At 37.2% G+C, this 20,741-nt stretch overlaps 1 protein-coding gene across 18 annotated transcripts in view; it reads right to left on the bottom strand.

Moving 5' to 3' along the window:
• TCF7L2 (transcription factor 7 like 2) overlaps positions 1-20,741 on the bottom strand; it is a 213,501-nt gene that overhangs the window by 129,149 nt on the left and 63,611 nt on the right. For all 18 annotated transcript variants that reach the window (XM_081328837.1, XM_081328853.1, XM_081328847.1 and 15 more), the window contains exon 4: positions 3,066-3,167. In XM_081328837.1, coding sequence (XP_081184963.1) covers positions 3,066-3,167 — 102 coding nt within the window. The remainder of the gene's footprint in view (positions 1-3,065; positions 3,168-20,741) is intronic.

Here is a 20,741-nt window from a genome sequence, read left to right as displayed (position 1 = left end):
GAACAACTTAGGAAGAAGAACTGATACAAGGATGCAATCCCAAATATCTCTGGTGTCTGTGTTAGTTTGGTGAACACTCATGTATAAGAAAAGAAACAAGAACTGCTAAAATAGGACAAAGAAACATAAAATGGTGATGCTTTCTCCCATATTGTGTCAAATATACAAATAAAACCAATAATTTCATGATGCTGCTAATATAATTCCAAATTCAGTATAAATCTTGCATATAAATTTTGCTACCATGATTCAAATAATGATAACTATTTGTCACCCAAATATTAGTTTGAATTACTGGAATATCTTTAAGTATGAGATGGCTTTTGAAGAGTCTTAGTGTACAGTTGATATGGAACATGGCAGCAAAAGTTCTGACAGTAAGTAAGAGAACTTTAGCTTATAATATTGAAGTCCTGTCTCAGTTCATTTCCAATCCAATTCAAAGTGGCTTAAAAAAACTCTTGATGAATTAATATAATACTTGGCAATTACATTAGGTGTTTGTTTCCTCAGTGGTTTAAGCCTATAGTGCCTTGGTTCAGTGTCTGTGGGTGTTCCAAATTCTCCTGGCACCACAATTCTTCAGGGTTGTTTTTACAATTACTCAGAATATGTTTATTACATACTATAGTGTCAGGGCATTGTAATATACAAATCCCAAGTATTCCCAAGATTTCAAACATCTTGTCCACAAGTGGGAAAAGAAACCTCAGAAATTCCTGAGGAATTTACTTTTATGTGATTACCAAAATACTATTATCTGGCATGCCACAATTGAATTTAAGTTATTGCATGATAAAAATATATGTGTAAAAATACATAGATTAATGTATTTATGAATAGTCTTGATTTATAGTTTTGATCCAAGAAAAACAATTCTAATAAACTTGCGACTTGAATAGGAAAATCAAAAACACTGGACATAAGCTACATAAATTATTAGGGTTAGTAACTGTTTCTTCCTTTCAAATATTTCAATGTACAAATCTCAATAAATTGTGAGTATCAGAAAAAATCTTGCAATCATTACATTATATCTAATAATGACAATAGAACAACTTTTTATTGAAGTTGTTTTACTAAAGTGCTGAATGTAGACTTGGCTGCAGTTAATATGTGCTAACAGTGTATCCTAAAAAGTAAAGTTATACCCCCAATTTTTAAAAAAAAATTCCTCTAGGGAAGTGGGAAACTCTCCAGAGCAATATGGAAGATGATGGATGAAACTGAAAACTCAATCATTCTGCCCAAGGAAACTTCATTTTAGTCACTACTAGACAACCTGTCATTATTTCAGAGATGTTTAATGATCAAGGGCAAAAAAGTAGTGGGACTGGGAATGATTTCCCGCTGGCTTGACTGGGAATCTGGGAGCCTATAACGGGACCAGTTTACCCGACTTCTGAAGGGCTGGGGTAGACCTGGTCTACTGAACCTCCAGGCAGCAGCACTGAAGTGACCACAAATTTGCTAAATTTCAATCTCACAGGATTCCTGATTTTTGGATGAATTCCAAAATCCTGAGATACCCTTGGTTCAAAAATTGTTGTCCTACAATGCATTATTTCACCAAGACATGACAGTTTTAGTAGCATATAGATATATGCAATGTTATATATATTGTGTTATATACATATACGTATAATCCATTTTAATGAACCACTTCTTTGATGTGTGTGTGTGTGTGTGTGTGTGTGTGTGTGTGTGTGTGTGTGTGTGTGATATTAAAAAAGCCTGCCTTTTCTCCTTCCTTCTCCCTCTCTTTTCTTCTACTCTCACCTATCTGGTTGTAGAAGTAAAAGCTTCCTAGATTCTTAACTACAGTTTCCTGTGAGAGACAAGAACTGACTGCACAGAATCTGAACAAGGAACTGATTATCTTCACCATTTCACCTAAACAATGTCGAAGAATCAATAGGATATAACAAGCACATCATTATTAATGCTCAAGATATTACACACACACACACACACACACACAGAGAGAGAGAGAGAGAGAGAGAGAGAGAGAGAGAGAGAGAGAGAGAGAGAGAGAGAGAGAGAGAGAGAGAGAGAGAGAGAGAGAGAGAGAGAGAGAGAGAGAGAGAGAGGGAGGTGTGCCTTAGGCCTTAGATTTTGCTTATACCTGTAAATTTTATTCCTCTTTTTTCCAAAAAGAAATGTAAGATACAACTCTAAAGAAGCTTTTTCATAATTATATTAGGCTTTAAGAAAAAAGTTTCATATTAACCTACTGCAACTTTAGGAATCTATCTGGTGTTTCGATCAATCTATAAACAATTAAAATACTATTAAAAACTTGCCCTAAAATGTTTAAATGACATTCTACTTGCACATATATGTACAGCGCACAGACATTCGTGCATAAAATATTTTCCAAATGAAAAGAACAGAAATAGAGGTCTGTTTTATAACTTCTACATAGGTGCCAACTGGTATAGAGTCTTGCCAACTGTTACAAAATTGGCAGCCATTTCATTATGTATTTGAACTCTTTGTACCTTTAATTCTCAAGAGAAACATGAATGTCTCTTCTTCTTCCCTTTTCATGCCTTTTCTTTGGATGCCATTTGCTTTAGTTATAAACCCGTGCACATGGACTGTTTCAAATCTGAAATCTGTCAACTCCTCTAAGTTGACAAAAGCAAAACAACACAACACAAAAACTTAAAAGAAAAAAATATAATCTGTAATTACTTATTGACTTAATGTACAGTATATACTTATCATTTTCCTTGTCACAAAAAAGACACTTAAAAAAATAAAAATTTTGCATTCCTATTTCTTACATTCTATATCAGCATTTTTACAACACATAATACTCCTGTTGCTTATGAGCTGTTTCTTACTTCTCTGCAATTTTCTACTGCCTCATCAAAATGATTACTTACATAATTAACTTTAATAAGTCTACACTTTCCACAAGGCATGGAAAAAAAATAACAGGTGACTTTGGCACAGTGTGACATTCTCTCAGGTTCATCATCGGTGCATTTGAGAAACGCTCAGCAACACCAACTGCTTTCCCCAAGTGCCCAAAAGGAAGTCCTTTTTAACTCACTCACCACAATGTGAGCTGGAGATGGGGACCTGGCATCTTTAAGGGCTTGTCTGCTCTGTAGGCTTCCGGCTTGGACATCCAGCAACGGCCATTTCATCTGGAGATACTGGATGCAAAAAGAAAGTCATAGACAAGTAAACATTGTGCAACACAGTAAAAAAATAACTTAAAGGTATGCAACAAAATGAAATAAAAAATAAAAACAAAAAAACCCACTTTTTTAAAAGAAAGATAATGTTCAACACTGGTTGTGTAAGCAAGTATTTTCATACTATTTCTTCATAACATTTATTTGACTACCTAAAACCCCTGTGTTCTAGGATGTTTTCAGGGTTTACCTATGAACATTTATTGAAATAAAGAAAAAAGGCAAACTATATATTGTTATCTTAGGACTAAATATGGGGAAATGGAAAGGAATAAAATGCAGGGCAAATGGATGATTACCATCACTGCAAGAACTGAAATAGTTCTATATATCACAACAAAAAGGTCCACTTATACTGTCTTACTAAAAGGAATGGTAAGCCCACATTGAACATTATTTGCCCTAAAGTACAATAACTGTGAAGTTAGAACTTTAAAAATTTCTCTTAGAATTTGTACCTATGATAACACCTATGGATATTTCATATTTAAAAGCCAACATTTTTCAAAATGGTGTGGCTAATGGCAACATATGCTAAAATTCTCACTCAGAATTATGCATTCTATCCAGTGTTTCCCAACCTTGGCAACAAGAAGAGGTATGGACTTCAAGTCCCAAAATTCCCCAGCCAGCATTACACTGGTGGTCCAAACACTGCATTAATCCAATCGTCCTTGAATTACCTTACACAAATACCACTGGGGATATGTCAAAAGACCTTTTCCCAAATCAGTACAAGGAAAAATCGGAAAGCTATGGGAAGGACAGTGAGAAAGCCAGGAGGCTATGAGCAGAGTTGAAGGAAGAAAACAATTTAGGTAGTTGCCAGGCTCATGTGCTGACAAATCTGATTTCATGTTTTAGGCCTTATGTCATTCAATAAATGGTTTGGCTTAATGAGTTAGAAAATATTATTGTCAAAGTTAGATAGCACCACCTTTCATCACTCTATTTTAAGAAGGGCCTTGACAAACTATGGTGTATCCAGGATTTCAAGAAGACTGTAAGTAAAAAAGCAGGGGTAACCACCATCTCTTTTCTAATTCCGATAAAGCATTTCATATAAAGTGGTGGGTCCTCTTTCATGCTTCAAGAAATCTTAATACTCATGCGTACATGCTCACCAATGCACGTATCTGTGGGTGCTACATATAAACCTACTGCAATAATCTCATGCAGTTTCTGAATAATCTTTACCATGCTCTAGCCTTTGCTTTGCCTTAGCTTTCTGCTGCAACCTTGCTAAAATGTTTTAGAAAAAAGTTTCTCTGATTCATTTCTAAGGGTTTCCCTCAGGATAGCATAAAATGTGCAAACCTTCTTGGAAATAGGATAGCAATGTAACAAAATGATAAGAGAGATGCTGTGGACAGATTATTAAAATATTTATATCAACAGGAGGTGAGCCTCACTTATAAAAATGTAGCACAGAGAACTATAGAACTCTGCCCCATGTTCTCGCTTAACATCAACAATTTATTTAGACCAACAATTTCCTACTTGCTCACCAGCACAAACAATAAAAGAGCCAGTTTGTTGGTGAATATGCACTCCCATGACAAAGAAGCATTCTTCCAGCCAAGTGGCTGGTTTGCCTGAAACTGACACTCAGTAAACAATCCTACTCATGATGCACAAGTAGTAATAGGGTACAGCTCCCTCCCTCCAACAATAACAACCAAGACATATTCTTGTTACTGAAGTTAATCAAAAGGATTCAGAATTTGCAAAGAAAGTTGGTCCCAGATGAGAGAGAATGTACTGAATTTATTAAAGAGTTTGCAATGCAAGCAAGGCAAAAGCTTCTGCTGAACTTTGCCGGGTAAACTTTAATATACCATGTTTCCCCGAAAATAAGAGCCAACCGGAAAATAAGTCCTACCATGATTTTTCAGGACACTCCTAATATAAGCCCTATCCCCAAAATAAGCCCCAGTTAAGATAATCAGCCAGATGGACGCATTTAGTACCATATTTCACAAAAAATAAGACCTAACCGCAAAATAAGCCCTAATGCGCCTTTTGGAACAAAAATTAATATAAGACCCGGGCTTATTTTGGGGGGGGAAATGGTATCATGCTGATGAATGTGAATAAATTTCATCAGCAAACCAGATAAATCTAGATTAAAATCTGCCCCAATATACAGTATATTAATTTGCAATTTTTTGTTCTCACCTCTGATATGTTTAACTTTTTCAGGAAAAAGCTAATATATTGCTTTTGAATAAATTATATTCAACTGACATGATCACCGTCTACATATTTAATAATGTTCTCTTCTATTATAGCAAAAATTTGGTAATAAATTCTGGAGAGCTTTATTCCTTTATGTGGCTATTACAAGAAGAGCTTGCTACAGTGCTTCCAACTAGATATCTTACTTCATCCTTTTTCAACCTGGTGCTCTCCAAATATATCAGGAATATAATTTTCACAATTCATTGACAAGAAGCTGATAGATTGATCAAAATGGGATACTTTCAGTTTCAAGAGTTCAGATACAAAACATTTTGTACTCCCTAGTCAGAATTACTGTAAAATGATCTAAGCTATATTTGTCATAGAACAGACAGAAAACCTTCCCCTATTTATTAAATATTAAAAAGCTGTAGTTTAAAAAATGGTTAAACCCAGCATTTTCCAGCAAATCTTTATGGTATAAAAATGCTTTTGCAGGTTCAAACTATCCTTCAATTAACATCCCAGTTCACCTGCTGCTTTCTTCATTATCCTGTAATCCTGCAATTACTCAATTGAACTGATTTTGGAATACAGTATGGTGACATCAATAGCAACAAATGAACTGTTCTAATCTTGAGCTACTCGTCAAAATAATCACATAGTCAAAAGCAACTTAGTTTGGTAATAATGTCACTATTACTAGAAAGAAGAGGGCAATTTTGGCCTTCCCCTGCCTTTCAGAAACAGGCTTCAAAAGATTTTTTTTATCAATGTTTAACCCAGTTTATTTTAACTAAATATAAAATGCAGCTTTATAAGCATTAGGAGTGCAAGAGATGTTTCTATAATATATACCAAAAAAAAGTCCAACATTTGGGGAGTTAGTATAGAGAATGAATTCTGAAAGTTCCTGAATCCTCTCAGATATTCCACCCATTCTACAGTTTTACCTTATCCAGTTTAAATTGGGGGGGAAAAACGCCAGCTCTACTGACAAAAAATAAAACACTTGTTTTATTCAATAGCTTCAAACTTGAGCCATAATACAATATTAATGTGGTGGCTTCTAATTCTTATTTTACATAAAAGCTTCATTGTATGCCAAATCTAATCTCCACAGGCTACCTGAGTCCTAGAGTTTTATGAGTCTACATTTCAGCACTGCAAGTCTACAGTACGCATAATTTTCAATTATGTTAGGACAGGCCAAGATCACTGCCTATATAACGTTACTGGTGAAGGAAATGAGACTCAGTCGTGCTGTTGAGTGAGCTAACTCAATCCAGATGGGGAAAAAAGGGAGAAAGAGAAAGATGTACTATTGGAATTAGGAAGCAGCAATCTAATCCTGCAACAACTTGCATAATGGAATAAACTGCCAAGTAAAAAGCCCATCATCAGGACATTATTTTTAAGTCTGGAAACAAGAAGAAAGAATTCTTATTTGCAGAGGAAACATTGCATTAAAAACTGGTTATAGAATGACGTACATTTTCCATTGTCTTTTTAGGTTTACAACTGCAGCATCTATTATTTTCAACAGAACAAAGATAACAGTAGTAGAGTGTCCTATGAGAAACACAGCAGTATTTCTCAACCTTAGCAGCTAAGATATGTGGACTTCAACTGCCAGAATTCCCAGCCAAGTCCACACACCTTAAAACTGAGAAACACTGAATAGAGTGAGAAATTCTGAGTACAAGTTGCTATAAAGGAAATTTGGAGGCAGAAAAACATTAATTTTATTTTAGTGTCAACATTCCAATTTTCACTGAACATCCTAGGAATTAGGAAATTCAATTTGTGTTAAAAATCTGGGTTTTGCCTGATTGACTGTCAATCAGAGAATCAAGTATAAATATTAGATAGAAAGCAAAATTCAGACACAGTTTATAATATCAGATTGTATTTATTTGTAAGCTTTTCTCAAGGGGTGAAGGGACCCTCTTTTTCCCACACGAGTGCTATGGGATGGACTAAAATTAGAAAGAATGGTTGGTGAAACTCACAGTGATGTCTCAGATCTAAACTAGCTCTTCATTTTATCTGTACATCACATTGGTTCAACCTCAAATTGTGTAGAGTTCACAAATATAATTGCTTTTGTATCTGACCACTGAATATTCTAATCCCTATCTCAGGAACAATAAGGATTAGAATTCAATATGCGGTCCCAATCTCTACTCAAACTGAAGCCTCATGCATTCTGATGTTCTAGAAACTACCAGAGGTTGCAAATATATAGGCTTTATTGATAAACATGCAAAGAATAACTAATATTTGGGATAATTTCTCAATTTAGACATTTATTCTTATTTAACACCATTATTAAAGGGACGCGGTGGCTCAGTGGGTTAGGACACTGAGCTTGTCGATCAGAAGGTCAGCAGTTTGGCGGGTCGAATCCCGAGTGCCGAGTAACAGAGTGAGCACCTGTTACTCGTCCCAGCTTCTGCCAACCTAGCAGTTCGAAAGCACGTAAAAATGCAAGTAGAAAAATAGGGACCACTACGGTGGGAAGGTAACAGCGTTCCGTGAGCCTTTGGCGTCTAGTCATGCCGGCCACATGACCACGGAGACGTCCTCGGACAAGCGCTGGCTCTTCGGCTTTGAAATGGAGATGAACACTGGCCCCTAGAGTTGGAAACGACTAGCACGCATGTGCGGGGGAACCTTTACCTTTTTAACACCATTATTAAAGAAAAAAACACACACAAGAAATTAGAGATCTTTAGTCCTTATCTTCCTTACTGCCAGAGCTGCAAAAGTATTGATTTCAGTCACAATACAGAGGCCAACCAATGGAATAAGTATACAAACTCACTTAGATCTAGAATACAAAATGGGAAGGTTGCTGACTTGATGAAAACTATGTGGCTTGCAGATCTTGCTAAACCCACAGGTGACAGAAAGGAAATAGCAAGTTCAATCTCATTTTCTATACATACCAATGAAAGCTAACTAACAGATAACCCTAATATTTTGGCAAGCATATTTCTTCAAATCCTTATTTATAAAAGATAATCATTTGATAACAGTATAGTAGCTGCAGAGAAGATTGCTGAGAAGAAAAATGGTTGATTCTTCTAATGCATGAACTTTTAACTCATTTTTCCCTGCATCCATAGCCTTGGAGCCCAAAGGAAGTAAAAAGAATGTCTTGATTAACATATATCAAAAAGAAAAAAATATATTTCCAATAATGATATTATTGAATCCCAGTAAAGTCCTATGGCAACATTATCACAGCAATTTATTTAGTTGTCAAATCAGGGAGGTATATGACATATATGAACACCTTTTAATTACAGTTTTAACATGAATAATTTTTAATTTTAAAATTTTGGGACAACCTGTTTTACAATTACTAAATTTATATAACTACGTTATAAACAGAAAGCTTAACGGGTAAATTAAAGAGTCAAGATAACTTTCAGGCATTTGGGCTACAGACACTGATTAGGGGGTATATGTAAAAAAAGATAAATCAGTATTTAACTCATACTGTAGAAATATATTATGTGTTTTTAAGAAACAAGAAAATTGAATGAATTTGTAAAAGGTGCTCCAAAGTAAACCCATATTTCTTTCCTTCATATTCTTTGTGATTTTCTCTCTGCTTGGACCTTCTCAGTGACAGGGGCTGTTGCTTTACACTTCTTGGGTCCTAAGATGTGTCTCAATCTGCATACTGAAAAAATAATAAGTCCAAGAATATATTTCCCCCTGGAACAGGAAGGAAGGTACCATGTTTTAACATTAAAAAAACATATTGTTTCAATTAAAAAGGAGAGGAACCGAGTAGAAAATAGTCAAGTCCCAACCAAAACCTTTTTGCTGCAAACTTACTTATAATTCTTTCACTGAAATTTTGTGCAGTTTTGTAGTAGTGTTTTGTTTCTTTTAAAAATGGAGAGAGAGGTGGAGAGAGAAATAGTGTTTTTGTTTTCATCCTAGCCTTTTTCTCACAATGTAGGTTCTGCCTTTTTTATATATATTCAGATCAGCTGAGTGGTGTTTCACCGGTTGCAACAGGAATTGACTGACCAGCTTGTCACCTGAACCTGACATTGTGGGCTGAGATAGAGCCCAAAGTCACCCAGCCAGTTTTCATGCCTAAGGCAGGGGTGGGTAGCAGCAATGATTCTATATAAATGTCCTAATTAGAGGGAGAGTGATCTGGTTATGAAACAAAAATTTCAGGGAAGGGTGTATGTACATCACCCTGACTTCAGAGGTGACCAACTATCCCCCTCCATCTTCATCTTGCTGCTTCCACTAGGAACTTTCTACAGCTCAAGTATCGTTTCACTATAGCAAATTACTACTAACCCAGGATTACAGCTCTTCAGTCTGCAGATCCAGGATCAGTTGCTTCCTTCATCTTCTACAACAGGGGTGTCAAACTTGCAACGTCACGTGATGTGTCACGACGTATTGCGACTTTTTTGCCATTGCCGGCAATGGGGTGGGCGCAGTTTCGCTATGATGCATCTGGCATGTGGGCCGGCAGTTTGACACGCCTGTTCTACAACATTAGCCCTGAAGACCAGCAAAATTTCTTGCACCCATTTTTCTTTTAATTTATAACCTGTTACAAATGTCTACTACAAAAAGTAAAATATGGAAGCTGAAATCCCCTCACACAAAGAGTGAACACTTACCACACACTTGTGATTTGAGAGGACCTACAAATGCCTACTCTGATCATTTAGTACTGGACCTGCAGCTACCCTCAGCCAGTCACGCTATTCTTTTACAATACTTTTTTAAAGGAGAAATAATGACTCAAAGAAACAAAAGTAAGCCACAGGGAAAAAGACGTAAAGTTTATAAAAATATAAGTCACTAAAAGCAAAGAAAAACAAAATTTAATGGTTTTGCAGGTCAGCATAATCCCACTGTTATTTATCTAAATTAAGCAAACAAAAACATTCTTTTCGGATCAATATATATTTAGGATATATTATGCTATAAGGACAGAGGAAAAAATCATTTCATACAGAAATGCAGGAATCTAAATAATATATCAAAATGATAAAAAGCAGAAGGAATTTTAATAGAGCATTGAATCTTCCAAACTGGGATTAGTTATCACCAAGGTATATATTTTTACAATGAAAAAGCAGTTAGTAAGATATATTAGGTCAAAAATACAAAATATACAGCTATGTACTGCTATTTTACAGAATAAGAGATCTGATGTTAATAATGGACACAAATCAACATTATAGCATTTTTAACATCAAGATTAACAGAAATATTATTAGTATTTGATGCAAAAGCTGGCAATACTCCAATACTGTAAAAATGATTCAAGTTTTATTGAAATAGAAAGTATTATGCAAAACACAAGACATGATATCTTTAAAAAAAGCAACAGTGACATTTTGCAGTCTTAAATGTTGCAGATGTTCATAAGCAAGTAGAGAGCAAACCATTATTAAGCAGCATAATTTGGACTCCTTAATATTTCAAGTCCTGCGGGCATTTTGCTCACTGTGCCAAATAGCTGTGGTATTGGATGAGAAGGATACTCACAGAGTGTAACTGGCTATAGGAGAGAAAGCAATGGGATCATTTCTCTATAGTAACCAGACTGAAGAATTCTTAACATGTTGACTCTTGAGAAGTTTTCACCACAATTTTCCCAGTAGACAAAACAGCACCACAGGCATCCAAGCCACCAAGCCATGTCCATGAATTCTACTATCCCATAATCTCTGTCTGAGGACCAAACACTCTAAGCCTCCAGGCATCAACAAAGAGGAAGTCCGAAGAACCACTGGACTATTACAAATTTGAAATAACTTAAAGTGATCATTTGTTACTAAGCATAGTTCATGTTTTAAAATAACTAACCCACAAAGTTAATTTTGATACCAATTTTTATTTAAGGGTCTGTGGTTTCTAGGAGTAGGAAATGCGACTGGCTATGGCTCACATTTGTCATTATACAAAAGGAGGAGTGTAAATACACACATACACAAAATAGAAATAGAACTGTAATATATCTGTTTATTTTTAAAGTAACTTTTACTTAAAATAACTACTTAATCACATACAAGTTAAAATGAAAACCATTTAGCTGTACCAGAAGTATTCCAAACTGCAATAAACTCATAACTAGTGTGTTAATCAAATAAAATAAACAGAACTTCAAGATGAAACAGATATGTTTTTTGAGACCAAACATGTTGCATATAGTGTGATTAAATCCTGGAGCCTTTATCAACAGGAAATCATAATACTGGAAAGATGGGCACCTCTGTGCTTGCAAATATAATGTAGATATTTTTTAAAAAAAAATATAATTAAAACATGGTGAATAGTTTTTGTAATTGAAGATTTTTTTTAAAAAAACTATCTGCAGGATTCTGTTGTAAATTTTGTTTAAAAACCTGGAACTGGAAGATAAAATGATGTGCCAACATTATCACCAGCAACATCTTTAAGCTGTATTGGACTTGCTCAGTGATAAAGTCACAGTTTATCGTTAAGGGAAAATGGCAAAGAATGGAAGGCCAGTTTGGTGTAACAGTTAAGGTGCTGGCCTAGAAGTCAGGAGACTGTGAGTTATAAATTGTAAGTTCTAAATTGTAGTCCCAGTTAATGAATGAAAGCCAGCTGGGTGACACTAAGCCAGTTAAACTCTTTCAGATCAACCCATCTAGCAGGGTTTTTGTTGGGGGGAAAAGAGGAAGAGAAGAGGTATATTATATATGTTTGCCATCTTGAGTTTCTTATACATATCAATAGCAATAGCAATAGACTTATATACCACTTGAGAGTGCTTTACAGCCCTCTCTAAGCAGTTTACAGAGCTAGCATATTGCCCCCAACTATCGGGGTCTTCATTTTACCAACCTCAAAGGATGGAAGGCTGAGTCAACCTTAATACAATGAGAATCAAACTGCTGAATTGCTGGCAGCCAAGAGTCAGCAGAAGTAGCCTGCAGTGCTGCATTCTAACCACTGCACCACCATGGCTCATAATAATAATGAAGGCAGAATAAAAATGTAAAAGATAAATAAAATAAAATAGCTGAAAACGAACAAAAGTTTGCACGGGAGTGGGCATTACCTATGCTGTGTTGCATAACATATGATGGCTTTCGCATATAAAAATGCATGTGGTTTGCTTTTTGTGGAACGGGTATCTGTCTTTTCTGCCCTGTGAATTTTTCCCCCCCGTTTAATCTATCTACTTTGCCTTCTGTAAATAAATGTTTTATAACACAGCATGTCTATTAACATGCCAACATCCAATGACGGTGCAAAGGATTTTAGAAATGAACCACTGGCTTAAAAACTGGTGTCATCAACAGAACTTTGTCTTCCTTCCCATGGTCTGCATTACCTATAAGAAGGGCTACTGGCAAGGGATGGACTGCACCTCACAAGAACTGGAAAGAATATATTCGGAAAATGACTGGCTTATCTTATCAAAAGGGCATTAAACTAAAATTGAAGGGGAGGGGGTCCAATCTTCATGACCTTTATAATTTAATTCCAAGCAAAAACCACTGAATAACCAATCACATAAGGAGGTAGGAAGTAAAGAGAAAGAAGAAATAAAAGAAAAAGCATAGTGAAGTAGAAAGTGATAAGAAAGGATGTAAAATCCCAATTACAAAGTAGGAGATATAAGGAACATACCCGAGACACATAAAGGAATCAAATGCCTATACAGTAACAGTCAAAGTTTATAGGAAATAAACAGGGTAAAATTGAAGTGTTAGTACATGAAGGCAAATATGATATAGTTGCCATTATTGAAACTTGGTGGGATGAAACTCATGACTAGAATGCCCTGATAGAGAACTATTCAAAAGAAACAGACTTAACAAAAGAGGTAGTGTTGCATTATATACAAAAGATCACTACATCTTTACAGAAATACATAAAGCCAAGAATGAAAAACTTCCTACAATCCATATGGGTCAATATAAAAGAAAAAAAATGACATTGCCATAGGCATATATATACTATAGACCACCCAACCAACCAACTCTTTGCTAATGAATTAACAAATGTATGTAGGAAACGTATCACATAGTAATGGGAGACTTCAACTACCCTGATATCAACTGGGAGACAAACTCTGCAGCAAGTGGGAGATTGAACAGATTCCTTGGCTGATAACTCTGTCATCCAAAAGGTAGAAGAGGGAACTAGAGGAAATGATATACTGGACTTAATTGTTACTAATAGAGAAGAAGTGATAGAGGGAATTAAAGTTGCCGGAACCTTGGGAAAGAGTGACCACATCATATTGGAATTCAATAAAATGCAAACACAAGCAATAGAACATAATCCAGCCAGTGTCTTAAACATCAAAAGAGCTGATTTTAACAAACTTGGAAAGAAAAATTCCATGGATGAAAATCCTAAAGGAAAAAACAACTCAAGAAGTGTGGGAAACTTTGAAAACTATGATCATATAAGCCTAGTCCAGCACAATACCACTGAAAAAGAAAAACAAGAAATCCAAGAAGAAACCCTCTGATAAACTGAAAGACAAGAAGGATAAGTACAAAAAAATGGAAAAAGGGACACATAACTAAGGCAGTATATAGTGTGAATCTGCAAAGATAAAGTCAGGAAAGCAAAGGCTCAGAACGAACAAAGACTTGCAACAAAAGTCAAATATAATAAAAAAAAGTTTCTTTTAATGTATAACAAGAAAAAAGTCAAGGAAACAATCTGCCCACTAAAGAGAGAAGATGGCAAGGAAGTAACAGGCAATATAGAGAAAACAGAGCTCTTTACTCATTCTTTGCCAGTCTTCACGCAAAAAGAAACTCTAGCCCAACATACCAAAAACATAACTGTAAAAGACAGACTAGAAATAAATATTAAAATAAGCAAGAAAATGGTAAGAGAACACCTTTCTGAGCTTGATAAATATAAATCACTGGAACCTGATGGATTACACCCCAGAGTTCTGAAGGAAGTGGCAGATGTTATCTCAGAATCAATGTACCATATCTTTCAAAAATCCTGGAGCACCTAGGAACTACCAGAAGATTGGAAAAGAGCTGATGTGGTTCTCATCTTCAAAGGGGGGGGGGGAACAGACCAATCTACAGACTACAGAGCAAACAGCCTAAAATCAATACCTGGAAGACACTGGAAAAAATAATCAAAAAACAGATCTGTGAACATCTAGAAACAAATGAAGTTATACAATCTGAAGAGAAACCAGCGTATAGAAACAAATGAAGTTATAACTAGTAGTCAGAACAGGTTTGTTAAAAACAGATCATGCCAAACCAATCTTATTTCATTCTTTAACAAAGTGGCTAAATTAGTAGACAAACGAAATGCTGTGGACATAGTATATTTAGACTTCAGCATGGCATTTGACAAAGTAGACCACAACCTACTTCTTGGTAAGCTAGAAAAATGTGGGATAGATATCACCACCACCAGATAGATTTTTAACTGGCTGACAAACTGTACTCAATGAGTAGTCCTTAATGGTACTACATCTACATGGAGGGAAGTAAGTAGTAGGGTGCCATCTTAGGCCCAGTACTCTTCAATATCTTCAAAAAGATATCAAAATCATATTAAGTACTAGTAATATTTTATAAATCCCTAGTAAGACCACACCTGGAATATTGCATCCAGTTTTGGTCACATTACAAAAAAAAGATGTTGAGGCTTTGGGAAAAGTGCAAAGAGCAAGTAAGATGATTAAGAGCCTGGAGACAAAAACATATGAAGAATGGTTGCAGGAATTGGGTATGGCCTGTCTAGAGAAAAGAAGGAATAGGGGTGAAACGATAGCAGTATTTGAGGGGCTGCCACAAAGAAGAGAGGGTCAACTTATTTTTCAAAGCACCAGAAGGCAAGACAACAAACAACCTGTAATTAAGGAGAAGCTTCCTAACTGTGAGGACACAGTTGTAAGTGCTTGATCACTTGAGGTTTTTAAGAAAAGACTGGACCACCACCTATCTGAAATGGTATAGGGCACGGGTCGGCAACCCGCGGCTCCAGTGCGCGCGCACCTCTCCGAACGGGCGGAGGTGCGCGCGCACCACTCCGAACGGGAAGAGCTGCGCGCGCACCTCTCGGAACAGGTGGAGGTGTGCATGCACCACTCCGAATAAGAGGTGCGCACGCACCACTCCAAAGGTTTGGAGAGGTGCGCGCGCACCTCTTGGAACGGGCAGCAGCGGTACCCGTTTGGAGACCTGCTGGTGTTTGGGCCAAGGTGTGGTTTGGAGACCTGCTGGTGTCGGTTTAGAAAGCTGCCGCGGCTTGCAGCAGCTTTCTAAACCAACACCAGCAGGTCTCCAAACGGGTGTTCGGGCGGCAGTTTGGAGGTCCCGGGGGTGGCTCCGGTGACGCCTGGGCTGAAGGCGGTGCTGCAACCCAGCGCCCATCACCACAGAGACCCGTCGCTGCTGGCGTGCAGGTGCGTCCACATAAAAAAAGTGGAACCGCGCGCGTGTATCCACGCACGCGCATGCGCAAAAAACAAAACATTTTGCGCATGCACAAAACATTTTGTTTTATGCGCTTGCACGTGCGTGGATGTATGCGCGTGGCTCCCTCTTTTTTTATGTGTGATGGAACCAGTTCCCAGTGGCTCTTTTGCTTTTTCAGGTTGCCGACCCCTTGTATAGGGTCTCCATCTTGAGCAGGGGATTAGACTAGAAGACTTGCAAGGTCCCTTCCAGCTCTGTTCTGATTGAAATTATTCAACTACTTCATAAATGGACACATTCTGCCCATCGTGACATTCATTTGAAAATGTTCAAATTCTAAACATAGCTACTGAACCAAAACATTTAAATTTTCTTAGCTTGATTGTCAATAACACTCAAGATTCCACAGATCATGGTTTTCTTATCCCATGAACTCATTTTCAGTTGGGCAACAGACTCTCATTAACCAGCATATTGTCATAAACAGGACCTTTTTAGCCACATTCAAATCAAGCCACTCTTATCAACTACACTTGGATTAATCACAACCAGAAGCAAAGGAAAGGATACAATTGTATAAGTGGCAGATTATAGGACCTGTAATCTCATATTACAAAGAAAACAGATTAAGGTTGATGTGGGCTTTCAATAAGCTACACCAAGAAATAAAAAAAAATCCAATTCATTATGAAACTCAGTAATAGTAAAAATGTTAGGACAACGCGGGTGCTTATGGGAGTATCTCGATACTCCCATATTACACCACTCCTGCACAAGCTGCATTGGCTTCCAGTTGCCCTCCGGGTGCGATTCAAGGTGCTGGTAATTACCTTTAAAGCCCTACATGGCTTAGGCCCGGGGTACTTGCGAGACCACCTGCTGCCAATGTCAACCTCCCATCGCCCGGTTCGCTCCCACAGAGTCTGCCTCCTCAGGGTTCCGTCGGCCAGGCAATGCCGGCTGGCGACCCCCAGGGGGAGAGCCTTCTCTGTGGGCACACCGACCCTCTGGAATGAACTGCCTTCGGAACTGCGGATGGCCCCTGACCTTCGATCCTTCCGCCGTGACCTGAAGACATGGTTGTTCCAACAAGCAGGCCTGGACTGATCATGGTTTTTAAATTTGGTTTTTATCAGCTTAAATTGTCCTTTATTTCTTTATTTATTGTTTAATTCTTTTTAAATCTTTGCATTCTATGTTTTTTTTTATTTTTTATTGTTGTGAGCCGCCCTGAGTCCTTAGGGAGAAGGGCGGCATATAAATTTAATAAATAATAATAATAATAGCACAAATAACAATTCCTACCAGCACACATCTGCTCAGATATTAAGTTAAATAGACAAACTCTGCAATAGAGCAGTCTTGTTCTATCTATTTCTAAGACATCTGCACATTCTAAGTTTTAAAAAAACACCAGTGAAAAAGTCCGATGTTATTATCTCGGGGCTGCAGAGGCTGAGAAATAAGAAGTGGCTGATCTGTGATCAGTTATTGAGTTCACTGCAGGGATAAAAATCAAAGTGAGCACTTCCGATTCATAGAAATGTCTCTTAGGTACCATTCCATTGCCAGCTCTCTGTGAAGTTAATATTTATCAAAGCAGTACAAAACTGTAACTCCTCCTACCGCATGCTTTTTATAGGTTCTCTCCCTGTTACTTTAGCTCACTCCTGAATAAATGAATGGACACACACACTTCATATACATAAAGAGACGCATGCACATAAACACACATGGGTATATTATGTAACACTTCTACTTTGTGAGCTACACTGGGTGTCAATTTGCTTCCAGGTGTGATTCAAGGTGCTGAGTGTCACCTATAAAGCCTTACATGGAGTAGGCCTGGTTACTCGAGGGACTGTTCTGTTCCAGCCTACTACCGGACCTGCAGAAAAGCCAGGGACAACCCCTTTACAAAAGGCAACAGGCTGGAAGTACGCCCACCAAATTTATTTACACAAAACAGATCCAAAACAGAGCAAACTGAGCAAAACAAAATACAAACCACTAAAACAGAAGCTGCTCAAACGGTTGCCTTCAGCAACCAGCCCTCCCACACATTCCCCTTTTAAACAGTTTCAAGGCGTGGCTTCCCTTTGCCTCCTTCCGAGGTGCCCCATTGCCTTCCTCTGTTTACTCCTGATTGATTGCCTCCTGCGTCGGGCGTCCTTAAACAGGGCCAGCTGTGGGTCATCTTCATCCACGCTGTCAGGCTCACACAGCTGGGTCTGAGTAGTAACTAGATGGGAGGGGCCTGGCTGAGAGCTCTGCGATGCCTCAGAACTGTCCTCTGCAGGCTCTCCAAACCCCTCCTCCTCCTCCTCCTCTGAATCGTCCGACCCAACTGCTGAACCCACAGGCTGACCCTGAATCACAACAGGGACTGCCTGCCTCTCATAATGTCTATCTGGCAATTCTGCAGGGATGGTGTGCTCCAGGTTCTTTCAATTAAGTCTTGTGGATCCCAGAAGGACACCTTCTTTGTAGCAGTGCCTATGCTCAGTAATGGGATTCCCTATTGGTGTTTCAAAGGGGATTTCAGAGCGGCTCTTCTCTCTCAGGCCATTAGGGATGGTGAGTGAAGCCCCCTTGAATTCTTTTTTATGTTCCCATCCATTTCTATTATCCTGCTATCTTTTATTTCTTATTTTTCTTTTTTGATTTTTTTTAAAAAAATGTTTTCTTGTCAGCTGCCTGAAGTTATTGGGAGTCAGGCAGCAAACTAATTTAATAATAAATAGCAAATAACTCTATATTTCTTGGTGATATTTGATTTTCACATTTCAACATGCACAAATATAGTATGAACTTGTACTACATAATTTTTAATGTTGATATAATAAAAACAATTTTCTATTGAGAATTCTCCTAATAATCATATCCTGAAAACAGACCTTGATTGTGGAAAAATCTATACAAATGCTTATCTTTTCACTATATGTGTTGAATAAACCCATTAGCCCATGCAAGTATTGTGAAATTTTACTCGAAAGAACTTTCAAATGTTATAGTAGTTCCAACAGATGGTTCTAATTTTCTATCTCAAGCACTGTAGATAGAGGACTTGATAAAGCACCCAGATTTATTTATTTTTTTAAGAATCAGTTGTGCTTAAAAAGTCTAGAATATAGAAGGCATTTATTTGTACATTATACGCATATTGGGCAATTATATATATTGGCTGCATCTCATCAAGAAATTCCCCATATTGTCCTATTCTATTATCTTCATTTCACAACATTTTATGCTGAACTGGAAGCAGAAAATTGTTTACAATCCGGGTACCATGTAATTCAGACTGTAATCCAAATCACAAAGCTTTTCTTTTCTTTCTTTCTTTCTTTCTTTCTTTCTTTCTTTCTTTCTTTCTTTCTTTCTTTCTTTCTTCCTTTCTTTTCTTCTTTTCTTTCTTTATTTCTTTCTTTCTTTTCCCTCCTTCCTTCCCTTTCATTTCACTGTAATTTCTTTTCTTTTTTCTTTTTACTTGTTACGAGCCACCCAGAGTCATTGGGAGCGGAGCGGCATACAAATTTAGGCAGACAGAAAAACTGACTGACTGACTGACTTATAATATATTCTATTCCACATGCTCAACATAGACGTTGGGAGTTAGATGTAGACATATAGCCACAATAATCAAATATATTGTATCTGAATGCACAAAGAGCACACAAATATTGTAAATCACATAAGGGATTGCACTACATTTGCTTCACAAATTTGTCCTGCAACACTCAAAAACAGCTTATGAAAAAGTTCTTAGTTAAATTGTGATTTGATAAAGGAAGCATGCGTCCTAATCCAAAGATAAATCACCTTTATCCAATTTCAGGTAGCTTACACAAGTTTGGAAAGCAGTGGTCTAAGGCAATAAGCTAATACTGAATAACCCAAACAGCAGTGGTGGCACAGTAGTTAGAATGCAGTATTGCAGACTAATTCTGCTGACTGCCAGCAGTTTGATTCTCATCAGCTCAAGGTTGACTCAGCCTTCCATCCTTCTAAGGTCAGTAAAATGAGGACCCAGATTGTTGGGGGCAATATGCTGACTCTGCAAACCACTTAGAGAGGGCTGCAAAGTACTGTGAAGCAGTGTATAAGCCTAAGTGCTGTTGCTAACCCAAACATCATATATCTCATATTTCTAAGCTACTACTAAACTGAATGCATTTGCTGGATCACCAAAGCATGCTATGCCATAAAATTTATATTAATCCCTTGTTCCTCATATCCAAGACATCAGATTCTGTTGCTTCTTTATTTGCAGCATTTCCAAGATCTGCCACGTATTTCCTACCTCACAGAGATAATGCAATCTCCATTTTGCTATTTTTTTTCCTTTTTCCATATATCCTTTCTAGTATATTAAGAAAATCTCCACTGCATTCAACCATCTCTCTTCTCTCTGAATTAGGAATCCTCACCTTTTGTAAACCAGCTTTGGGTGATTTGTATAAACTTCAGCATATTACTTCTAATTTTAAAAGCTTTTCATCTCGTACCTCTGATGTCTTATCCTTATCTCTATTCTAAATTTCTTCCCTTTACTGGAATTTATTTCTCATAACTTCCTTCTGCTTTTTCACTTTTTCTAGTATCTATGCAGCTTCCCATACTTGCAAAAACAATTCCTCTTCAAGATATCTCTCTTTCAATAACTTCCTCAGCACAAATGAACAAAGCATTCCTCGGCATCATATATAATTACTTTACACAAAATGTAGATCCCTAGAGTAAGGAAGTCTTGCAATTAATGACAATGAGATTAGCAGTGATTCTTGTGTTCTGAAGGATCTAACATACAGTTATCACTAATTAAATCCATAGCAGTTCTAGGAAATGCTGATTATATTCCCCATACAAACTGCTTGCTTTCCCATATCTGCAAGCATCCAATCACTAT

The sequence above is a fragment of the Vipera berus genome (assembly GCF_964194415.1).
Source record: "Vipera berus genome assembly, chromosome: 5".
Lineage (NCBI taxonomy): Eukaryota > Metazoa > Chordata > Lepidosauria > Squamata > Viperidae > Vipera > Vipera berus.
Note: the sequence above shows the minus strand (reverse complement) of the source record. Positions and strands in the feature narration are given on the sequence as shown.